This window comes from Austrofundulus limnaeus, unplaced genomic scaffold (genome assembly GCF_001266775.1).
Source record: "Austrofundulus limnaeus strain Quisiro unplaced genomic scaffold, Austrofundulus_limnaeus-1.0 Scaffold9, whole genome shotgun sequence".
In the NCBI taxonomy this organism is placed as follows: Eukaryota; Metazoa; Chordata; class Actinopteri; order Cyprinodontiformes; family Rivulidae; genus Austrofundulus; species Austrofundulus limnaeus.
The window spans coordinates 3,986,357-4,006,730 of record NW_013952411.1 but is presented as its reverse complement, the minus strand read 5'-3'; the positions used below and the strand labels follow the sequence as shown (position 1 = coordinate 4,006,730).

General features: G+C 36.6%; 2 protein-coding genes across 2 annotated transcripts in view; both read left to right on the top strand.

The window, feature by feature from the left end:
• The first annotated feature begins 1,841 nt into the window (after window positions 1-1,841).
• Window positions 1,842-17,822, top strand: LOC106512976 (CLN6 transmembrane ER protein). Its single transcript, XM_014001568.1, has 7 exons — window positions 1,842-2,025; window positions 4,326-4,446; window positions 4,544-4,642; window positions 7,665-7,853; window positions 9,364-9,419; window positions 11,908-12,027; window positions 16,111-17,822. Exons 1-7 carry the CDS (start codon window positions 1,976-1,978, stop codon window positions 16,379-16,381), a joined length of 906 nt encoding a protein of 301 aa, XP_013857022.1. The 5' UTR covers window positions 1,842-1,975; the 3' UTR covers window positions 16,382-17,822.
• A 397-nt stretch (window positions 17,823-18,219) lies between these two features.
• calml4a (calmodulin-like 4a) overlaps window positions 18,220-20,374 on the top strand; it is a 10,265-nt gene continuing 8,110 nt past the window's right edge. The window contains exons 1-3 of the mRNA XM_014001569.1: window positions 18,220-18,365; window positions 18,467-18,497; window positions 18,671-18,811. Coding sequence (XP_013857023.1) covers window positions 18,363-18,365; window positions 18,467-18,497; window positions 18,671-18,811 — 175 coding nt within the window. The 5' untranslated portion in view covers window positions 18,220-18,362. The remainder of the gene's footprint in view (window positions 18,366-18,466; window positions 18,498-18,670; window positions 18,812-20,374) is intronic.

Sequence of the window (20,374 nt, the reverse complement as noted above, 5' to 3'; positions counted from 1 at the left end):
GGTGTATTACCGCCATCTATAGGAAGTTTTTACAACAACTTCGATCCATAGAAATCCATCTGTATTGATTTCTATGCTTAGATCATCTTAAATAAACCTGCCACYATCAGGATGTACATAAAGTATTTCCGTCCACACTTACCAGATCCCCATTCCAATATGTTCTTCAAATAAACAGCACTTGTTATTTTAGCAGACATTTGGTTCAGAAGATGTTTTCTTTCAGCAGAGTATTTAGAACATTACAAAAATAACATGATTCCCAGTTTCTATACTCTGGCAAAAAGCACAGTGTCCAATATTATGTTTCCCTATGATAAATAAAGTACTGTTCAGATTTGTATGACCTTTTCTTAATCTTGTCAATATTCATTCCTCCCTCCTATTTCCTCCACTATACCTGGTTCTGTAAATTGTATTCTGTATTGTAWAAAAGATGTCCTCTTATTTCTTGTTCCCACCGCTGTTGCCACATCTGATTAATATGTTTCCAAACAATATTTTTACCTTCTGTTTTGCATAACTGAATGTTAATGTCTATACTGTCCCTGTTAAGAGCATGTTTAGCTGATCTGATCTGCTTTTTCATTTCCCTGAACCCCTCTATGTGCATGAACCCACATAAACACAATACTACTTCCTTCCCTAACCATTTGAGAAGGCACTATCAAAAATTCTAATTAATAAGTCCTGTCTTGATTTTGATGCGCCTGATCTAATGCATGACAAAGAAACTGAATCACTACAAAAATCACCTGATTCAGGGACTGAATTAACTCTTCAAATTGTGCAGAAGCCTGTTAATCACCCAACAAGGGCATAACTTTAGGTCTAGCATTGGGGTGGTTATGCTCTAAATTTCTGCATGTCATTTTGAGCAGTTGTTTAAGTGTACACATGACATCGTAAATTTTAAAATCAAGTCAAAGTTACGTAAAAACAACAAGAGAGTTACATATCAGTGAATTTCTATTGTGTTTAAGCAAATGATGTCCTTTTATTAGGGGCATGTATTGACTTGATTAAATTATTGTGGGGGGTCATACCCCCCCCCCCCCTTGCAAATTATTCCTATGTAACCCATCCATTGAAATCTGGTGTGCTGGAGCAGGGTTAGTGGCCCTTGAGGACTGGAGTTTAACACCCCTGGACTAAAGTTAATGTTTCTCTCCTCTGCAGCTGATGTTTGTATTTAGGTGAACTAATGATTATTCATAGGACCAAGGTCAGAGTAATTTATGATTAGCCTGCATGGTTGGATAGGGCAAAGGAACCTAAAAATGCTGTTCATATTAAAAATAAATGCAGACTTAAGTGGAATCAGAGCTCTCTCTTTAGCTTTTTAGTCAAATCTTTACGTCAAACTTTATAATTGCTGAAACACTGGGGAGTAAAATCCCAAAACTAGGTTTTAAAACAAAGATTTCTAATGAAAATGCTAAAAGGTCACTGTATCCTGATTATCTGGCCTGAGATTTAATTTAGAATTCATATTACAACTTTATTATTGTATGCTGAGCTTGTGAAAATGATTTATATAGTGAATGCATAGAGTATACTGTTTTTATTTTATGTGGACATTGATAAAAATGTTACTACATAATGATTGTTTTTTAACCATTCATTTCACCATCAAGATTATCTCTAACTATTGCATATTTCTTCTATTTATGATTTTTTAAATAGTTCCAATGTATGCTGTTGTCTTGTTTTGTTATAGTTTACACTCACTAGAGCAGTTCCAGGCATTATGCCTGCAAGTCTGCATTCGGGGTTAAATTGCACAGTCTCTCTCTTTTCCTTCTTCCTTTTTATTGGTGAATTTGACAGGTGGGCGGGGCCAAAATGAAAACAAGGAAGTGAAAACGCATTCATTTCAGATTTTCAGGAATAAAAGTTCCGTTAGCTTCTTTCTGTTTGGGCCTCGTTATTGGTAGAAGAACCGTAGTTATTAGACAGGAAAGCTTACACGGAAATGGGAATGGAAAACGTACGAAAGCGTAGAGGTGACGATTTACACAGCAGGTGTGTACTGTTTGTTTACGTACGTTACAAAATTACCCCCCCCCCCCCCTTTTATTTTTGAGTCACAGTTCATTTATTACTCTGGAACAAACAGTATTCTGGTTACTTGAGACTAAATACCACTAGTGTTTAAATAATGTATTTAATATGAAGCTTTAGACTCACGTGTCATTGATTATCATGTCACAAATGTAACTACAAGTGAAGCATTGGTGTGTTGACATGTTCACTATACGAACATTTACTCACACAGTTGCGCAATCCAGCTCACTGTTTTGAGGGGAGGTGTGATTAATTCAACACAAATAGAAGAAATATGCAATAGTTAGAGATAATCTTGATGGTGAAATTAATGGTTAAAAACAATCATGTAGTTAATTTTTTTATCAATGTCCACATAATTAACAAAATAAAAACAGTACACATACTCTATGCATTCACTATAAAAATCCTTTTCACAAGCTCAGCATACAATAATAAAGTTGTAACATGATTTCTAAATTACCTTTTTTTGCCTTTCAAAGGCCAGATAATCAGGACACAGTGACATTTTAACATTTCCATTAGTAATCTTTGTTTTTAAAACCAAAGGTTTTGGGATGATTCCCATCATGATGTGTCTGTACTGACAGGAAGTGGAAGATTTGGTGATCTGGTGTGGGGAGAATAATCTTGGCATTGTTATAAAAGAGGCAAMGTAATTGATTTTGGATTTAGGTGGAGAAGCTGCACTCCCTCTCTCCTGGTCATTACTGTAGAAATGGTCTATGTTGGAGTAGGGCTGGGCAATATTGGTAAAAAAAAAATCACGATTAATTGTGGTATTTAGCCGATAACGATTAATTTGACGGTTAATCCCCTGGAGTCCATGGACACCCTTATGTCCTAGTCACATGACCAATTTAGTGGGAAAGATTTTTCCAAATTGTGTCAAAATCACAGACTTCAGGCTATATGTCAAATTTTAAATTGTGTTGATAGATAAATAAATTACAGAACTTTTTGTTTAAATGTTGGTCACATTCGAAGCGGAGAGGAGCACCAAGMAAACTGACTGGAGAAATCCTCAGTCAGTCTGCCTGCTGGGATTAATCGTATTAATCGTCAAGTGCCAAAAAATAATTGATCAGTGTTTTTCTGGCGATTAATTGCACACGATACGATTATGCCCAACCCTACCTTGGAGTCCACATTTCCTAAGACTTCACCATTCCTGAGACATCACCAAAGGCCAACCAGTGCTTACATGTCTCTTATGAGAATGGATTCACTGGAAGATTTTACTGATGTGTTGGGAGCACCAAAACTTTCTCTAGTGCCATCTGGTCTGGTCCACTGCTGACAGGAAGGCGCTGCAGAGGGTGGTGAAAAGACTCGCTTCCATCCAGCCTTGAGGATATGAAAGTTGATTAGAGTAGTGCAGTCTGCATCATTGGGAATCATACTCACCTGTCACACAGACTGTCAGACACARCTTCAACTCAGAAGAGGTCAGACCGGTCAACTCCATGCCTCACTGAACTCCTTTAATCCAGCTCTGCCTCATGTGCTGCTTTGTTTCCTTCACTGCATTTCTTTTTTACTTCTTGTATTTGATAAATATGTCTTTATTTATTAGTTTAGGATGTTGTTCTTGCTGCTGGTCTTGAGAATGGAAAAAAAGTGTTACTGTTAAACTACAAAAGCTGGCAACCCAACTAACATCCTGTTACCCATACTGAGCACAATAAACTCTATGTCAACAAGCTTTAAAATAAAAACAGTTTGTCCAAAACCTAATTTTAGGAAAGGACAAACATAAAAACAATGACATGAACTATTGGCTTAACACATTTATTCTTTTAAGTTTGCTATAGTATTGTTTAGGATGTTTGGAAATCTCAATGACAACAATGTTTCAGGCTATCCTGGTGACTTGATAACAACTCTGATAGTAATCCAGATGAGTTACTCTTGTGTTGACAAACTGGCAGCGCTCATAGGGCCTGTAGGACATCCAGTGGCACTCTTCCAATATAAAGACACAGTTCTGTCTCTGTTGGGCCACGGGGATTTTGTTCAGCATTCTACAGGAAACTGCACAGCTGTTCACAATAAACAGTTGAATGGCTCACAAAATCTACAGCCATGTATCGTGGCCCTGTTAAGATTGTTTTTGGATACCAGAGAGAAAAAAGATTTAGTGACACATGGAGTCTTCATGCTACTGCTTARCAAAAGTGTTTTACATCATCTCTGCCTTCCTGCTACCCTTTGACTTGGTAATGTGACTTATTTTCATTGGTTATGTGTATTCACAGGCCAKCTGGTGTTTTGAAGGAAAATGTACCACAGAGGAGAGGGCAACCTTTCCACTTTGACCTGTGGCTSTGCCTGACAGTGCAGAACTGGATACTTGACTTTGGGAGGCCGATTGTCATGGTGAGGAGGCAAAAAGCAACTAATATGTAATTTATGTGACCAAACAGTTAATGGGGATCAATTGATCAAATATGTTCTTGTATCATATGTATGTTAGATCATCCTTCCTCTGGAGTGGTTTCCTCTAAACAAGCCCAGTGCTGGAGACTATTTCCACATGGCCTACAATGTCATCACACCGTTTTTAATGCTCAAGGTAAATCTCTACAAAGACAACTATTTGTTTTCTGTCCAAAAGTTTTTTTTCTACTCTCATGAAATACTTTAGAAACCTAGTTAAATATCCACCACCTGCAACCACCGAAWATATACAATGTTTTTACTCGTGCGTGTTTTCAAATGTCTGCCAGGGTATCACATGAACCCCAGGAAAAAAAAAAACTTTATTAAAACTTACAGAAAACAATCAGTGGATGTACCTCTCCTACTGACCCAACTCAAGATGGCTGTCACAGCAAAAGACAAAAATGTCTATTACTCAGATAATTTTACAGATAATGAAATTTGCCAGCACGCACTCCCAGCCCTAACAGATTATTAAGATAATCTCATGCACATAATATGGTTAGATCAAAGTAAAGTAAGTAAAGGTGCTTTATTTGTCATCAGTGTATGTTTCCACACAATGATGAAATTTGTGCTCTGCATTTAACCCATCCACACCCAAGTGGAGCAGTGGGCAGCCATGTGAGGTGCCTGGGGAGCAGTTAGGGTTGGGTGTCTTGCTCAAGGACACCTCGACATGTGGGTATGGCGGGGAGTCGAACCTAAGACTTTCGGGTCCCAAGCCGGCTGCTCTACCACTACACCACAGCCGCCCCGGCAAATGGCTATACCTCCATCATTTGGCAATATAATCTTCCAAAACACTGTCTTGAAGAGCAGCAGGCAAATGTTTACTTTTTTTTTGGTGGCAACTTTGTTTTTTGTTGGCCAGGCAGTGTAATTTAGCCTGCAGTTCCTTCAGTCAGGCTAATCTGTAGTGCTACTTTCCCTTTAAGCCCACAGGCAGAGGTGGGCAGCACTAATCTAAAAATTAGTTCCACTAGCCCTAAAACACTAACTCAAATATTTAGGTCCCCTAATTCTAAAGCACTAATGCACTGAAAGTTTTAGCAAAAGCTAATTTTAAAGCACTAACATAACCCAGTCAACCCATGAACTTTGTTCAACAGACAACATGAGTCACATATTACCATGTTGCTCTCTGAAAACTTATCATTGACATTCCACAGCTGTAATTGGGTTCATATATTGTTAATAAGTCACCTGGTGGATAAGTGACACACATATGAACAAAATGTGTGACAGTTTTCACCCTCAGCTGTTAACATTAACATTGATCAATAACATTTATAGACCTCAGTTAGTGCTTCTAAATTTAGCCTATAAATTTAGCAAGTGCCAATCCACTAATACATTTTAAAATGAGCAAAAGCCCTAAAGCACTAATCAGGAAATAGTTCCCCTTATTAGTTCTTTAATGCTTTAGTGGAACTGTGCCCACCACTGCCCACAGGGTTTTAAAAATACTATCTCCTTCAGTTTTCTAGGAGCCCATCAGGCTCAACAGGTTGAAAACAAAGTCCACAACAAACTGTGGATTGTTTTAATATTACTTTTGTTTCAGTTTGTGTGTTTATTAGCATCAGCTTCATATATGGTCTCTTCTGACTGCGATTAAGACTTTTAGGACAGTTAGGATTTGTTCATTATTTAGTTCCTTTTCAATTTCAGTCATAGTTCGGTGTTTCTGTTAGAACTGCATATAGAACATTGTTAAGAAAAGCCCATTAAAGGTGKGCAGACAGGATCAGGGTTGATTCAGGAACTACGGACACGTCAACACTTGTCTTCTTGAAGCCAGAAGTGCTTCATAAGGACGTGTTTGGAGTTGGACTGAAAATTTAATTAAAAGATTTTTCTTCCAAATGTCTTTGAAGATAATTTTTCTTTTATATATAAAAATATTCAGGACAGGAAGCACTCACTAAAATTAAAACTTGCTTATGAGATCAAAGTTTCTTTTGGAAAAAAAATTATTAGGTATTTATGGAGAAAAAAAATATGTTTTTAAAGCTGAAATCTACAAAAGAAAGGTAATTTTAAGCTTCACCTTGTGGCTCTCAGTAGAGATGCATTTAAATGCACTTCCTTATTGACTTGTCAGACGGTGAATTACTTCCTCTTTACATTTACAGACAGCACATTTCTTTACAGACAGCAGAGGTCAGAGGCTCTGCTTGTAAAGTAAAGAATTCTGTTGCCCTCTAATGGAAAAATAGCTGCACTATGAGCAAATTCRAAGTAATACTTCTTATGTTTAAAATATAGTTTTCTACTAGGGAAAGAACCAGATTAAATCCAATTTTATGATTATTTTCTAGCTGATSAATGCAAAAATCAACAGGAAGCAAACAAACTAATTATTCAACCTTCTCAGTTTTTTGCAGATGSTCAACACTTGTGTTTCCTGTTCCTTTAAACCTTCTAATGAGAGTCTCAGTTACAGATCTTGTCATGTTTTCATGAGTTTATGATTCAGGTTCACTGGAGTTTAATGATTAACTTTACAAGAGTCAGCAGATATTTGGATTTTTTTTCTCTTCCTGGATTTGAAATCTAGTTTAAGACACAGCTTTTCTTTCATGTTTGCTACATTTTTTTCACAAGATCAACCGATTCTTGGAGAAAAATAACAAGCTGGCGACTGACTGGAGGAGAAGGCAGATTTTTCAGGCACATTAGAGGTTTTAGGCACTTGATGTGAGCACTGACAAAAAGAAGCAGCACAAAGAGAAGCTGATAGGAAAGAGTGCAGAATTTCATTAAAATAATCACATTACTTTTTCTTTGGGGATGGAGAGTCCCCCCGAGCTGGTGCTGTTAAACTAAAACCAACCTCTTTGCAATGTATTATTCATTACATTTATTGCAGATGGTTGCTTGAMATAAAGAAAAACCAGACAGATGGCAGGAAGAACAAAAGCCACTGGAGCTCAGCAGACAACAACAAGAACGTTGCCTCCAGACACTTCAGCAGAGATCTCAAGGAAAAACACATCACACTGTCATTACAGCTGTCTGACTCGACTTCCAAAGTAGCTCACAAACACACGGCTGTTGTTGACCCAGATTCCTGGAGATGGAGCTAAAATAAATATTAAGGCTGCAGCTGTAATCGAATAAAGAATACATGTGCTGCTGTTTGATTCCAGCTGATCGAGCGCAGTCCGAGGCCCGTGTCCCACACAGCTGTTTACCTCTGCGTCATTACTTTTGTCATGGGCGCCAGCATCCACCTGGTGGGAGACTCCATCAACCACCGGCTCATCCTGAGTGGCTACCAGCTGCACCTGTCAGTCAGAGAAAACCCCATCATCAAAGACCTGAAACCAGCTTCACTGGTAAGCTTCTGACTTTGTGACTGGGATTCTGGGAAAACATTAAAGTTACTCATCGTCGTGTCATACAGACCTGCCAAATACATGTACKATCAGAAAAAAAGATAATCTGCACAATATTTTTCTCACATCGATAATTTTTTTCTCAAATTAAAAATTTGTGAACAGCTGACATCTGCTTCATCTGTTTGTTTAGCTACTAAAACAGCTGACATGAGAGAAAACAGGTCAAAAATGGATGCACAAAAAGGAAACTAATGATCTGGAGAAGTCAACAACTGTGATGTATTGGCTTGTATTTACACAGGTTTGTTGAGTAAAGCATGCAGATAAAAGGGCTTTGTTTACATTGAATGCGTACCAGCAAGGGAGAGACACAAGGGTTTGTGGGAAAAAAAAGCTTATGAACTCTGATCCAGAACCGCATGGCATTCTGGGGAATGTAGGCAGTGGAAAAGCTTTAGCCTTCAAACCTCTCATATCTCGGCTAAGCAAGGTTGGTGTCGTTAATTAACTCACTCACAATTAGTTAGCAACAACCTGTTGAGTAACGTGTTTCACCATCGTGCCTCAGAATTGCTTAAAATGAAAATACAAAAAGAACGATGTGGAGTGAAAGGAGAAAGTGAGTGCAGCAGCTCGAGAGGAAATTGTGGATAAAAGAGGAAAGGTCACGGCACCAGTTTAGCAGAATTAATCAAACTTTTTCTCCTGGTCCTTATTTGAAATGGTAATGTAAAAGTATCATGACACATTTTTCAGTTAATCACCCAGCCCTAATTTAAATCCGTTCATCGCCAAGCACAGCCAGTAGCCAATTTTTGTTTAGTCTTGGCTCCTTCCTGCAAATCACCTGGTGGCATTTTTGTTWTTCCTAATTAAGCTGGGGAACTCTAAAAACAACTTGCCAGCTTCTTTTGTCCTTTTTTTCCGAGGGCTGAGRAATTAAACTTTTTAAATGACAAGAATTTGGCGATGCATTACATTTCAAAAATTAAATTATTTTATTTTCCTGAATATTTGTTGACATTATTTGTGTAAGGAGCACTGAAGAATGACTGTGAATAAAAACAGTCAGTACTGTTATTTGGCTCACCTGTACATCATTTTATTTGTGCAGAGTTAACTTGGCAACGTTTATTAAGCTTCATTTGTCACAATGATCTGAGTTTGAGTTTGTTTTTATTGAAGGGGAAAACAACAGGCATTATTTTAGAGACGCTTGAAGGTTTGTAACATTTTCCTCATTATCTGTAACGATAGTGGAGCAAACTGGTTTCTTTCAYAAGCTTTCAACTTGTTGAAATCTGAAAACTCAGAGCCTTGTCTTGTGACTCAAACACATTCTAATTAATCCSTCGTGCTGTTAGAAAAGATGTTTTTCCCCCAATATGGGACTGTAACAGTAGGTGGCAGTGTTGCCTAATACTCCGGCCAGTCTGAACCAGCTGAACATAGTTGCTGAAGTGAGATTCTTATATTAATTCTGCTTATTTTGCTTCTTCCTTCACAGATTGACTCCTTCGAGCTGCTGTATTATTATGATGAGCACCTGGGACACTCACTGTGGTATGTATTTGTGATAATTACATGTACTGTGTGTGCACAGTGTGAAGCRTCGAGCTTTTGTTTGTCTCTTCCTGCATGAATTTGGGAGATAAACACATGCAAATAAAGAGCAATAAATCATTATAACACATTGAATATATGTGCAAGATTCTTAGCTCCCCCTCATGTTTTTGTAAGCGAGCATTCAGAGGAGATGATCAGTTGCTTTTACTTCAATAAGAATTTATTTCCAGAGGATACTGGTCTGAAACATGCATCCATGCTTATGTCTGGCTTGGCTCAGCAAAGAATAAAGGATGGATTTACAATCTGGGGCAATTTAGTGTCTGATCATGACTGAGAAATTGAGCGAGTGGGAGTGTTCAGTGCTCTGGATGGGATTCCAAAAGCTACGAGCTCCCACAACCAGTTCATTTCAGTAATGACTATCAGTCAGCCAGAAATAACATAAATTACCATAAAGTCACAAACAAGAAACGCACATCTTGTTAGCTTAGAAGAGATGACCTGTGAAGTAATTTGATTAAAATACAATCTGTTCTTTAGTTTTATCATAATAATAAAGCTCGATATTCACATGACAATTGTACAGTTCAGCATGTTTTTTATCCCTCCAGATCAGACACACCTGACGAGAGTCATAAAAGCCCCAAATGGAGCCAAAAAATAAAAAAAATAAAAGAAATGAAGGTAATTTGCACTTACCTAACAGCCAACTATCTCTATGACCTGCAGGGATCTCTGTAAACAGCTTTTATTTGGAGTTTAAAAAAAAAGCTACATATCCTTGCCTTTTAGTATGTTTCCTCTACTCTACATTTGTGAAGTTAAGGAAAATTAATTTCCACAATCCAAACAAATTATGGATTTTCACATTTAAGCCAAACAAACTATAAATTGCATTTGAAAAGAATAATAATAAAAAAAGCTGCAAGCTGATTTCGTTCAGTAGGTGTTGCATGGCTCCAGGCTGTCTTCATTTCCTCCAGTCATGAATTAAACGACTTGGCAGTCTTCTAAAAAACAAAAAACAAACAAAAAAAAAACATTCATTTGGTATTCTGAACACATTTACACAAACGGCAGATCTTTTCCTCGACAGACTCTCCCCTCCTGCCAATAGAGAGGAAATAAACCCGCTCTGTGAGGACATTTAGCATGTGTTAGGTAAGGTGCACTCAGTGATTAGGCGGCGATATGGAAAGGCATCGTTATCCTGGAATTAGCTTCTTTTTGTGTTCTTGATGAATTTAATTTTTATAAAATGTCCATTTCTTGTGATTATATTCACAGCTGTGCAGCTTTCAGCTCAGCAGTGGCTTCACACTCTGTCATTTTGTTGTTATTCTCATCAACGTTCATTTGCAGCCATGATCGTTTTACTTCTAAGTTTGGTAAACGGCTTGGCTTTTATCCACTTTTGTAATTGCAAATCTCTGAAAGTCAACGCACCGGGTGTCAAACAAATGTACTTTTATTGTCTTATTAATGAGCAGGCATGCCTCGGATAACATCGACCACAAAAATGATCTTGACTTGTGGTAATTTGTTCACTGTTAGGAGCTCAGGGTTTGACGTACAGGAGAAACGTTTTGAACAAAAGAAGTTGGAGAAATATTCTTAGTACTTTTCCTTTCTGCCTTCATTTATTTTTACTCATAAAAATGAGTAAACCTACTTTTGTTAATACATTCTACATGTAATTTTAAACTAAAATTCCTTAAAGAATATCAAGATCTTTCCAAGAACTTTGTTTCTGAGTCAGCCTCAGAATATATATTATTTTTTCTACATCTAATTGAAGAGATGTGAAGCAGTTTGACAGTTTTGACCTTTCTAAGAGTTTTATAATTTCTTCAGGAGTGGAGAGGCACCTGTTTAGCCTTGCTCACTGGGAACAATAATCAGTACAATCATTTTCATTCAGACAAGGCATTAGAGCGAATAAAGGTTTAGCTAATGCAGTTGTTTAAGAAAAATGTACAAGGAGGTAATTACCATACAAAAGGTTAGGGTATATAAAGTATATAAAGAGTATATAAAGTTCTGCTTCAAGTTTTTTTATATAACATGAACTTATACGTCATTTTCTTTAGTTTGAGTTATTTTTCTTATCTTGTAGGTGTGTTAATATGTTTTATGAATTTTGAYTTACTGTCTAAGAATGTTGATTGGCGAGTGAGATTTTAAATGGTTCATTCCCGGTGTTTAATTCTGAGAAAATGATTTACATTTTCTGCCCATTTCTGATAACTCATCTTTCACACTAAAATAAATGTTTCCTGTTCCAAGAAACCATAATGGCTGCTGGTAAATACMTTTGATTCAGCTGTAGTCTTGTGTAATGTTTTAAGTGCTGCAGCCTTCAAAGAAATTAATTGAAGATTCTTTGGAAATGTTTTTATGCAGACAAATGCAAATTGCACTTGAAGCACAAGAATTTCAATACTGAAAAGGAGGACTCYTATGTTTTTTTGTTTGTTTTTAGGTACATTCCCTTCTTCATCATTCTGTTCATCTACTTCAGTGGCTGCTTCTCAAATTCTGAGCAGAAGAAAATTCCAGTTTCAGGTTGGCTGTTGWTGGGACCCAGCTCGCTCTACTACTGGTTAGTCACTGGAGAACTTAAATACATAGAAAGAGACCTAACATTAAAAAGCATTATATGATGTAAAAGCAGAGGTTAAGTTTTTTTTATGTATTACGTAAATACATAGAAAGAAATCGTCTTTTGATTGAAACAAACCTTCATTTAGATATTACCAACACACCAGGAACTGTTGCTGAACATGTTCTGTGCTGCTTTGACAGTGTATTAAATATTTTCTCAGCCTGACATATTGACTACATTTACAAAAAATACTCAAAACACCATATTTTTCCTATAAAGTCATATATATACTTACAAGGTAATTGCAGTAACATCTGCTGTGTGCCTTTTCTGGGAGCATGTCCATCGGCATCATATGGATTTAATGTTGAGTGAAGGATTTAAAGCCTGCTGCCAATTCAGRAAGTTTTATGTGCAGGCATTCCCAATATTTGAYRCTAYTYTGGGTGTAATTTTCAGTAGCAAGCYRTAACTGTTGGAAATAATACTGTGTGCATGTTTTATGCCAATTTATAGAAAATTGGCTTGAATAAAAAAGGAGGTTGTGGACTACTGTATGTCACCCTATTAATACAATACCAAAAGATTATGTGAAATAAATAGCTTAAAATAAGAATACAAGCAAAAKCTGCATTTGTTTTTGTAATATAAGTTTTGTCTGTGAAAAGGCAAAACTAATAATAGCACTAACAATCCTAGCAAGCTGAATCAAGCAACTATATATTTTTTAATTCACAAAGCTGTTTCATTTCTCATCTGTTTCAGACAGATTATGAATACAAAACCATGAAAAGAATCTTTGAAAGATGTACGAAGTGAAAATAATTTTGGTGGCTTTTCAGCTTTCAGCGCCTCTTACTCAATAGTTTTTGGTAAAAGTGAGAAATCTGACACAGAAATAAACACTTGTCAAAGTGCTCCTTATTAATGTGCTGGTAGTCCCGTCACAGCAGAACTTACAAAAAGTAAATGACGTTAAAATGAAGCAATTAGGGGTGCAGAGGGGAATGCAGCACCCACTGGTTGATCTTTATGTGCTCCGTACGGTTTTGAATTCCAGTGATAGTTTGATACGAATGGGCGATTAAAATATGAGGTTCTTCATATTCTGTCACCTCCAGTGATTTCACACTTGGTACATCAAGAGTGAAGTTGATGCAGACATCTATTTGAAAAGATGCTACACAAAGTGAATTTTAGATTATAACCAAAATCTCTTAATGATGCAGAATCTGTACGTGCCATCTGCTGCAGCTCTCAGGATGACAGGCAATCATTTTACCAGCTGAAAACTGAAATCCACCAACAGAAGAGCTGGAGACCAAACCATTTTTTTATTTTATCATGGTTGATATCACATAGACAGAAACTGTCCATTTAAAATATAAATGTTTTAATTTTCATGATTATATACAGAGGTGGTTAGTAAAGTTACATTTATTAATTACATTTACTTGAATAACATTTGGGAAAAATTGTGCCTTACAAGTAGTTTTATTACACGGTACTTATGACTTTATTTGATTAATATTATTATGAAGTATTGCTACTCTTAATTGGGTAAAACATCTGTATACTGTACCCACCTTAAGTAAGTTCACTGAATGAAGAACAAACCAGAGACACACCTACAGTTTATGTTGAAGTGAGGCATCTTGTTTGTACACAAGCTTTGTTCTAATATTATTTTCTATCTGCTGAGATGTTTGGAGGTCAAGCGAATATATGGTAAACATTTAGTATATATAGTGACTGGAAGTACTTTATTGTGTTCTGTAAAAAGAGGACAAAGTACTTAAGTATCCTTTTTGTTAAATACTTTTTTACTCTTACTTGAGTAATTTATTGGATGGCTAAATTTTACCTTTACTTGAGTAAAACWATGTTGAAGTACTGATACTTTTACCTAAGTACAAATTTTGAGTACTCTACACACATCTGGTCATATATGACAGCATCTACTGAATGTCAGTGGACTTATTACTAGAGTATATGTTTTTATTATATTTGATTTTGAGTGWATTAAAGAGCAGAAGGAACCCTTTTAAATAAAACATATTTTAGATTCCTGTCTTTAGAAAAAATATATTTTTAATTTTRAAACTTTTCTTAGAACCTTCTTAAGATCCAATAAATGCTGTAAGACGTTTGTGTCCATATTTATTATATAATCACTTTATCGTTATTATATAATCACAATCACTACATTTTACTTAGGAGAGATAACTTTACAGGTAATTACAGTTTTGTCACCAAATTACTTCATTAAAAATAATTTTGTGACAATATATTGCAAAAGAGTGAACCCATATTAATTGAAATCTGTTCAGAGAGATTCTGGAAGAATTGATTTTCTCTCCTTAAAGAGTTTTTGTTTTTTAAATTTAAATGTAAGCATTGATGTATTTTGTGAACATTTGGACTAAAACAACAACAACAAAAWCACAGTAAAATAGGACAATATGCTACATTTGTTTGCAGATGTCAGGTTTGTACAAGGTGAAAACCCAGGGAGCTAGCAAAAAACGTCAAAGTCCCGAGGTCCAAAAATAAAAAAATAATTTATTTACAAAATAAAAAGGCTGACATGGCAGCATAAAACAATTCTCACAGGAGAAACCTGCTCTGAGAGACAAACAACAATGACCAAAGAAGGTACAATTTACTGACAAGTAAAGCCAAACAAGACACAGAAAATAAAGGAAAACTAATGAGCTGATGATTGGAAACACCTGGGGAGAGACATGACCCCTAATTTACACTACACGCGTTCTGGCTTTACACACAGAGGTCTTATTTAATCTAAAATAAATAAAAGATTCCAGGAGGCAGATACAGAAATAAGGAGTCATTATCTAATGTTGCAAACTGCAGCCACTAAATACCGTTTGTAGATTTTTATTTGTTTTTTGTTTTACTTTTCGTACGGTAACTGAGTCAAAAGCGGAACAGTGTGTGTGCGTCACAGTGCGTGTTGCACCTGGTGTGGGACAGATGCGCTGTTTTTCAGCACTGTGTGCATCACGTTCATGTGGCCTGTAGTGTGAGGTGCACTGATGAGATTTTCTCTGATAAAATCTGATAAAATAGTAAAAGATTCACGGGGCAGACTAAAAAAAATTCATAATGTCTCTCTAGTATTGTTCAGGGGGCCGGGCCAAATGTGGAGGCGGGCCGTAGTTTGGGGACCACTGGTCTAGCCCAAGGACACATTGACTGAGACGGATGGAGTGAGGGTTCTAACTGGCAACCCACCAGTTACAGGACTAAMCCTTACCTCATGTTGCTACTGTCGCCCCGAAGAGATGAAGCTTATGACTCTGATTCAGATCATTCAGGCGACTCYGGAACAGACGAATCAGGAACTACAGACTCAGTAACAGAATCAGTAAACGCCAACTCAGGAACAAAATCGGGTTGGCCCTTTTTGAATATAGGAGAGGATCTCCTGATGAAAAGGCATGAGTAGCTCAGGCTGAGCCATCAGCGTCTCTTCAATCTGCCTGCAAWGCAGCTGCCTCGACTGATTAGAAGGAGATAAACAAAGGATCATTATTGTGCCCTGAATGAGTGGTTTCGTCACCTGATCCTCCCACCATGGTAGAGATGGAGCCCAATGGCCCCCCTGCCGCAGGGGACACAGGGGGCACACAGCAAGGGACACATGAGGGCTCAGAGTGGTGACACCTTCAAAGCCTCCACATCACTAAAATGCTCCGAAAATAAAAATATTGCCTGTCRGCTGGGTAGTTTGCATTGGTGCATTCTGTCATGTTTTTTATACGATGAAACCCAGGGAGCAGGGACAAAAACTGGGAACGTTGAAGATTTAAAAGAAATACCAGTAGGTTTAAAAGCAGGCTGAAGTGGAAGCATAAAAAATGCTCACAGCGTTGGCGGGGGGCGGATCTTAGAGAACATGGAGGCAGGCACACACAGTGAGAAAACAAAAACAGTAGAAAGAAACAAATCACAAAAACAAAACAAACAGATCCTCACAACAGTAAGAAATAAAGTTTGCACTGGTTAAGTGTTTGCGTTTCTTTCAGACCTCCTGACGTGTTCCTTCTTGTCTTGAAGGTACTTGGTCACAGAGGGACAAATCATCCAACTCTTCCTCCTTACTTTCCTTGCCATGGTTATCATGGTGATGTTTCAGCACCGGAGAGGCATCAGCGCAGACAGCAATGGCCGCTTTCTTTTCTACAGTTTCAGTGTTACAGCGCTGCTGGTGACTCTGTGGGTGGCCTATCTGTGGAATGACCCGGTTCTCCGCAGCAAGTACCCCGGCCTCCTTTATGTTCCAGAGCCCTGGTCCTATTACACTCTACATATCAGAAAGAGCCACTGATGACATGCTCAAGTTCTGAAGTTACTGAGTTTAATTAWTTTTTTTGATGAACTGGTTGATATCTACATTTTACATTTTTTTATAGATTTGTTCAGTATTGTGCTTAAAACTTGTGTTGTTTTATTTTCTTTATAATTTCCAGTGTTACTAAAGTTTTAACCACAGCTGTTATTTACTTCYTGTAAGCCTTCAAAGTAAAACAGACTCCCTCAGTTTCTGCTTTCAAAATAACAGTGGCCTTGACTGGTGCTGGTCCAAAGACTCAAATGAATTTAAGCTAATCAAACTGAGGGCAGATTTTTTGCGTTAACAAAAGTTTAATACTATCTTGATTCATTGAGGTCACAAAAGTCAAAAGCAGCTTGTTTAAAGATACAGTATGTAACAATATTTCAAATGCAGGCAGTGTTCAAAAGAGTTTTCTTTTACACTCATTGTTAAACACAATGAATATGTGAGAAGTTTATTGATTACGTAAAAAATGTATTCATGCCTCAAAGGATCCAATCATTTAGCCGCTACATGCTCTGCATGTATTTAACGAGTCAGAGGACAAACAGACTGTAGATAGCTTAAAAAGATGATTACCCAATAAATCAATTCATACGTCTAAAAAACTTTAAACATAATGATTATCACTTCTGCTGAAGACAGAAACAGATTGGGAATTTGTTTCCGCACAAAAAAGCAAATAAAGAAATGAAGGGATTGATAGTTAACTAGATCAAAGAAGAAATAAGGTCTAACACCTTGATCTGGTTCAGATTTGCAGATTAAGAATGATTCAAAAGTTTAACAATTAAGAACTGACAAACAAGATTTTTTTGTCCGTTTCTGAAGTACATTCATCAACRAAAAGAAATGCATCAAAACAAACTTTTAGAATAGGGGAATTAACAGCCAAAGCCTTTAACTTTTTCTAAAGAATTGTTTGTGTTTTTGTAAAATTACCCAAATTGTATTCAGATAAAGGTTTTAAAGCTGGAACCTGTTCTGGCTTCTAAAGAAGTTTATTGATTGTTAGAAGAAAGGTTTGTGCTGAAGGAAAACAATATTCTTTCAATTGTTTGAGTCTTTTTCAGGTTTATTATCAAGGAAAGTATAAAATTGTTTGCATACTTGCCACTTTGTATTTCTTTTTACTACAGCTGCAAGATAAAAGTCTGACCTCAGTATTTACTGTGTTATTTTCACACAATTAGAAGCTTTTTATAACAGCTAACTCTAAAATAGTACAAAGAAGCACAAACTTTGTCTTTGTAAACTTTAAATCTGTTTGAGCGCAGAACAAATAAAATATATATTTGAAAACGTTTTACAGCTTGTCTCTTGTCACTGAGAAAATAATTTTGAAATATTAAAACACAATTTCAACTCTGCTCAGCTTTATTTTTGTAACATACATTACCATCTTCTACACAATAAAGTTTCAAATCATTTAGTATTTTGTACGCTTTCTGTCTGTTAATGTTTTTTTTTTCTTTTACACTGAAAAAACTTCTCTTTTTACCTGACTRCTGTCATTTTAGTTCTTGTAAACTTTAGAAGAAAGGCCCAGGATGTCACTGTGTTCCTCATTAAAGCTGCTGCAGGGTGCTAGAGGCAGCAGAAGGACACGCCCCGAGCAAACATCTGGAATAACAAGAGGCAGACCTTTCACACCTGTAATCAGGCTGAAGAACAAACAGTACCCAGATGCCTTTAAAGTCGCTGCATTTCTGCACTAAATGTGCTTTAAATCAATGAGTCTTGATTTTCCGCTCAGGTACGAGCCCTTCGTTTTGACACTGCAGGCTCATCCAGTAATTGTTTGGCTTTAATGGGTTTCTTTTACTGGCGTAGTGGTATCTGGTATCTGTTTCCCTGGTGACGTGTATTGAATTGCACGGCTGCCTAGTGGCTGTGGACTTTAGACAGGTGGAGGGCCAGGTGACGCCAGCCACAGGGAACACTCTGCTTCCTGTAAGGAACAGCTTCAAACATGGTAAGAGCAAAAACCTTTTTCTGCCAAGTCTTACCTTTTTTCTGTATTCATTTATTTCATTTGATGAGTAGATCTAACAAAAGCCTGTTTTCACCTGGCAGGCTAAATTCTTCACACCGGGTCAAATAAATGGTAAGAAATACAGTCTATGTTTTATTATTGATCTGTGTCTAAAAAATATATGAGGAGGATCAAATTTCCTGATCAGGTAGAAACTCTTCATATTAAAGCCATAAAGTTTACACCTATAATACACAATAAAACTGGTTCTAAATTGTAAAGCAAAAATTTTCATTCTGTTACAGAGTTTAAGGAATGCTTCTCCTTTTACGACAAAAGGCGGAAGGGAAAAATTGCTGCCAAGGATCTGATAACAGTCATGCGTTGCCTCGGTACAAGTCCAACGTACGGGGAAATAGACCGACACCTACAAGTTCATAAAATCAGTACGTACAACAAATTTGTTTCTTGTTCTGACAAGAATTTCTTTTTATTTTACCTTCAAACATTGAAATCGATTTCCTACTTTTGTGTTCAGAAATGTTACTGCGTCATTTAACAAGGAACAAAAAGGGAGGAAATTTGGCAACAAAGAGAAGATKAGCTTAGTTTTATCTTAACCCATTGGTTCCCAAAGGTGGGGTCAAGAGCCCACTTTGGGTCATGAAACTCCCAGTCAGAGGTCTTGAGATGTTCCACAGACGTCTAACTGAATTTAATGCTTGCTAAAAGCACATAGTTTGCTCCACCTGTTTCAGGAAACAAATACGGAGGTCATAAAAATGAATTAATCTGAAAAAATGGTTGTCGAGGCAGCTGTCGTTTTGCCATCATGTCAGTGTCAATTTCTTTTTATAACACAATAAAAATAACAAAAATTGACCAAAGTGCTTCATATTTCAACCAAATAAATGAAAAAACGACAACAAATATATGGAGGACCGAAACTGACATAATTAGGAATAAAAGCAAAAATATAAAAACTAAACATTTGCATCTCAACTGAATTGAGTAAATCTAACACAATTACTTCACATTCACTTATAAAGTAAGTGAAAACATTGCTTTAGATTTCTCAATCTAGTTGAGTAGAACCTGTTGAACATAATTTATTTAAGTAAATCTAACGCAAACATTTAATTTTTTTGAGTTTGCTTAAAAAAGGAGAACTTTACCTCATGTTTTATAATTTATAAGTTGCAGGTAAGTGCTTTCCTCCTTACCTTTTTTAAACTAAACTTTAAGCTAAACTGAGGCTGCACAGGTATGCACAGTAGATCTGCTCATGGATCCTGCTCCTTCCTGTTTATTGACCAATAGGAGAGGAGCTGAGGGCCACCCACCATATTTGCATTATGAGGCAGAAATGCATAAATTAAAAACTGGAGACAGAGAAATGTAAAAACAACACATGGAAATACAGCACAATGACACGTTCAAAATGATAAAGAACATCGATATTCAAAACATGTTTTGTGATTGAGTGAGGGGAGCTACAACTATAGGAGGAGAGATCAATAAAAAAAATGTGTGTATRCAATGAGAAAAAAAATGTGTGTGTCTGTGTGTGGGATGAATTTATGGAATGGGTTAAATGTTGAACTGAAGCAATGTAAAAATATAAATCAGTTAAAAACTACAAAAACGTAATTTTGAGTTGTTTTTTGGTTGATGAGGGATGTTGATGGTATTTAGAGATTAAGTGAAACACTGGGGTGTTAAATATGCTATTATTGTTAAATCCAGCTGTGACTGAGATTGCTGTTTATTTAAAAGAAGAAAGTTCACAACAATAAAAATCAAGACTATATAGAACAGAAAGGGGTAGGAAAAGTTTTATTTCAACCTACTCCTTTTCTAGGCCAACATCGTAAATAAGAAACAGTTCTTAATGTTTTGCCTGTTGAAATAAAGGTTAAATAAAAATAAATAAATACAGATGGTCTTGTAAGTCACACACACACACACACACACACACACACACACACACACACACACACACACACACA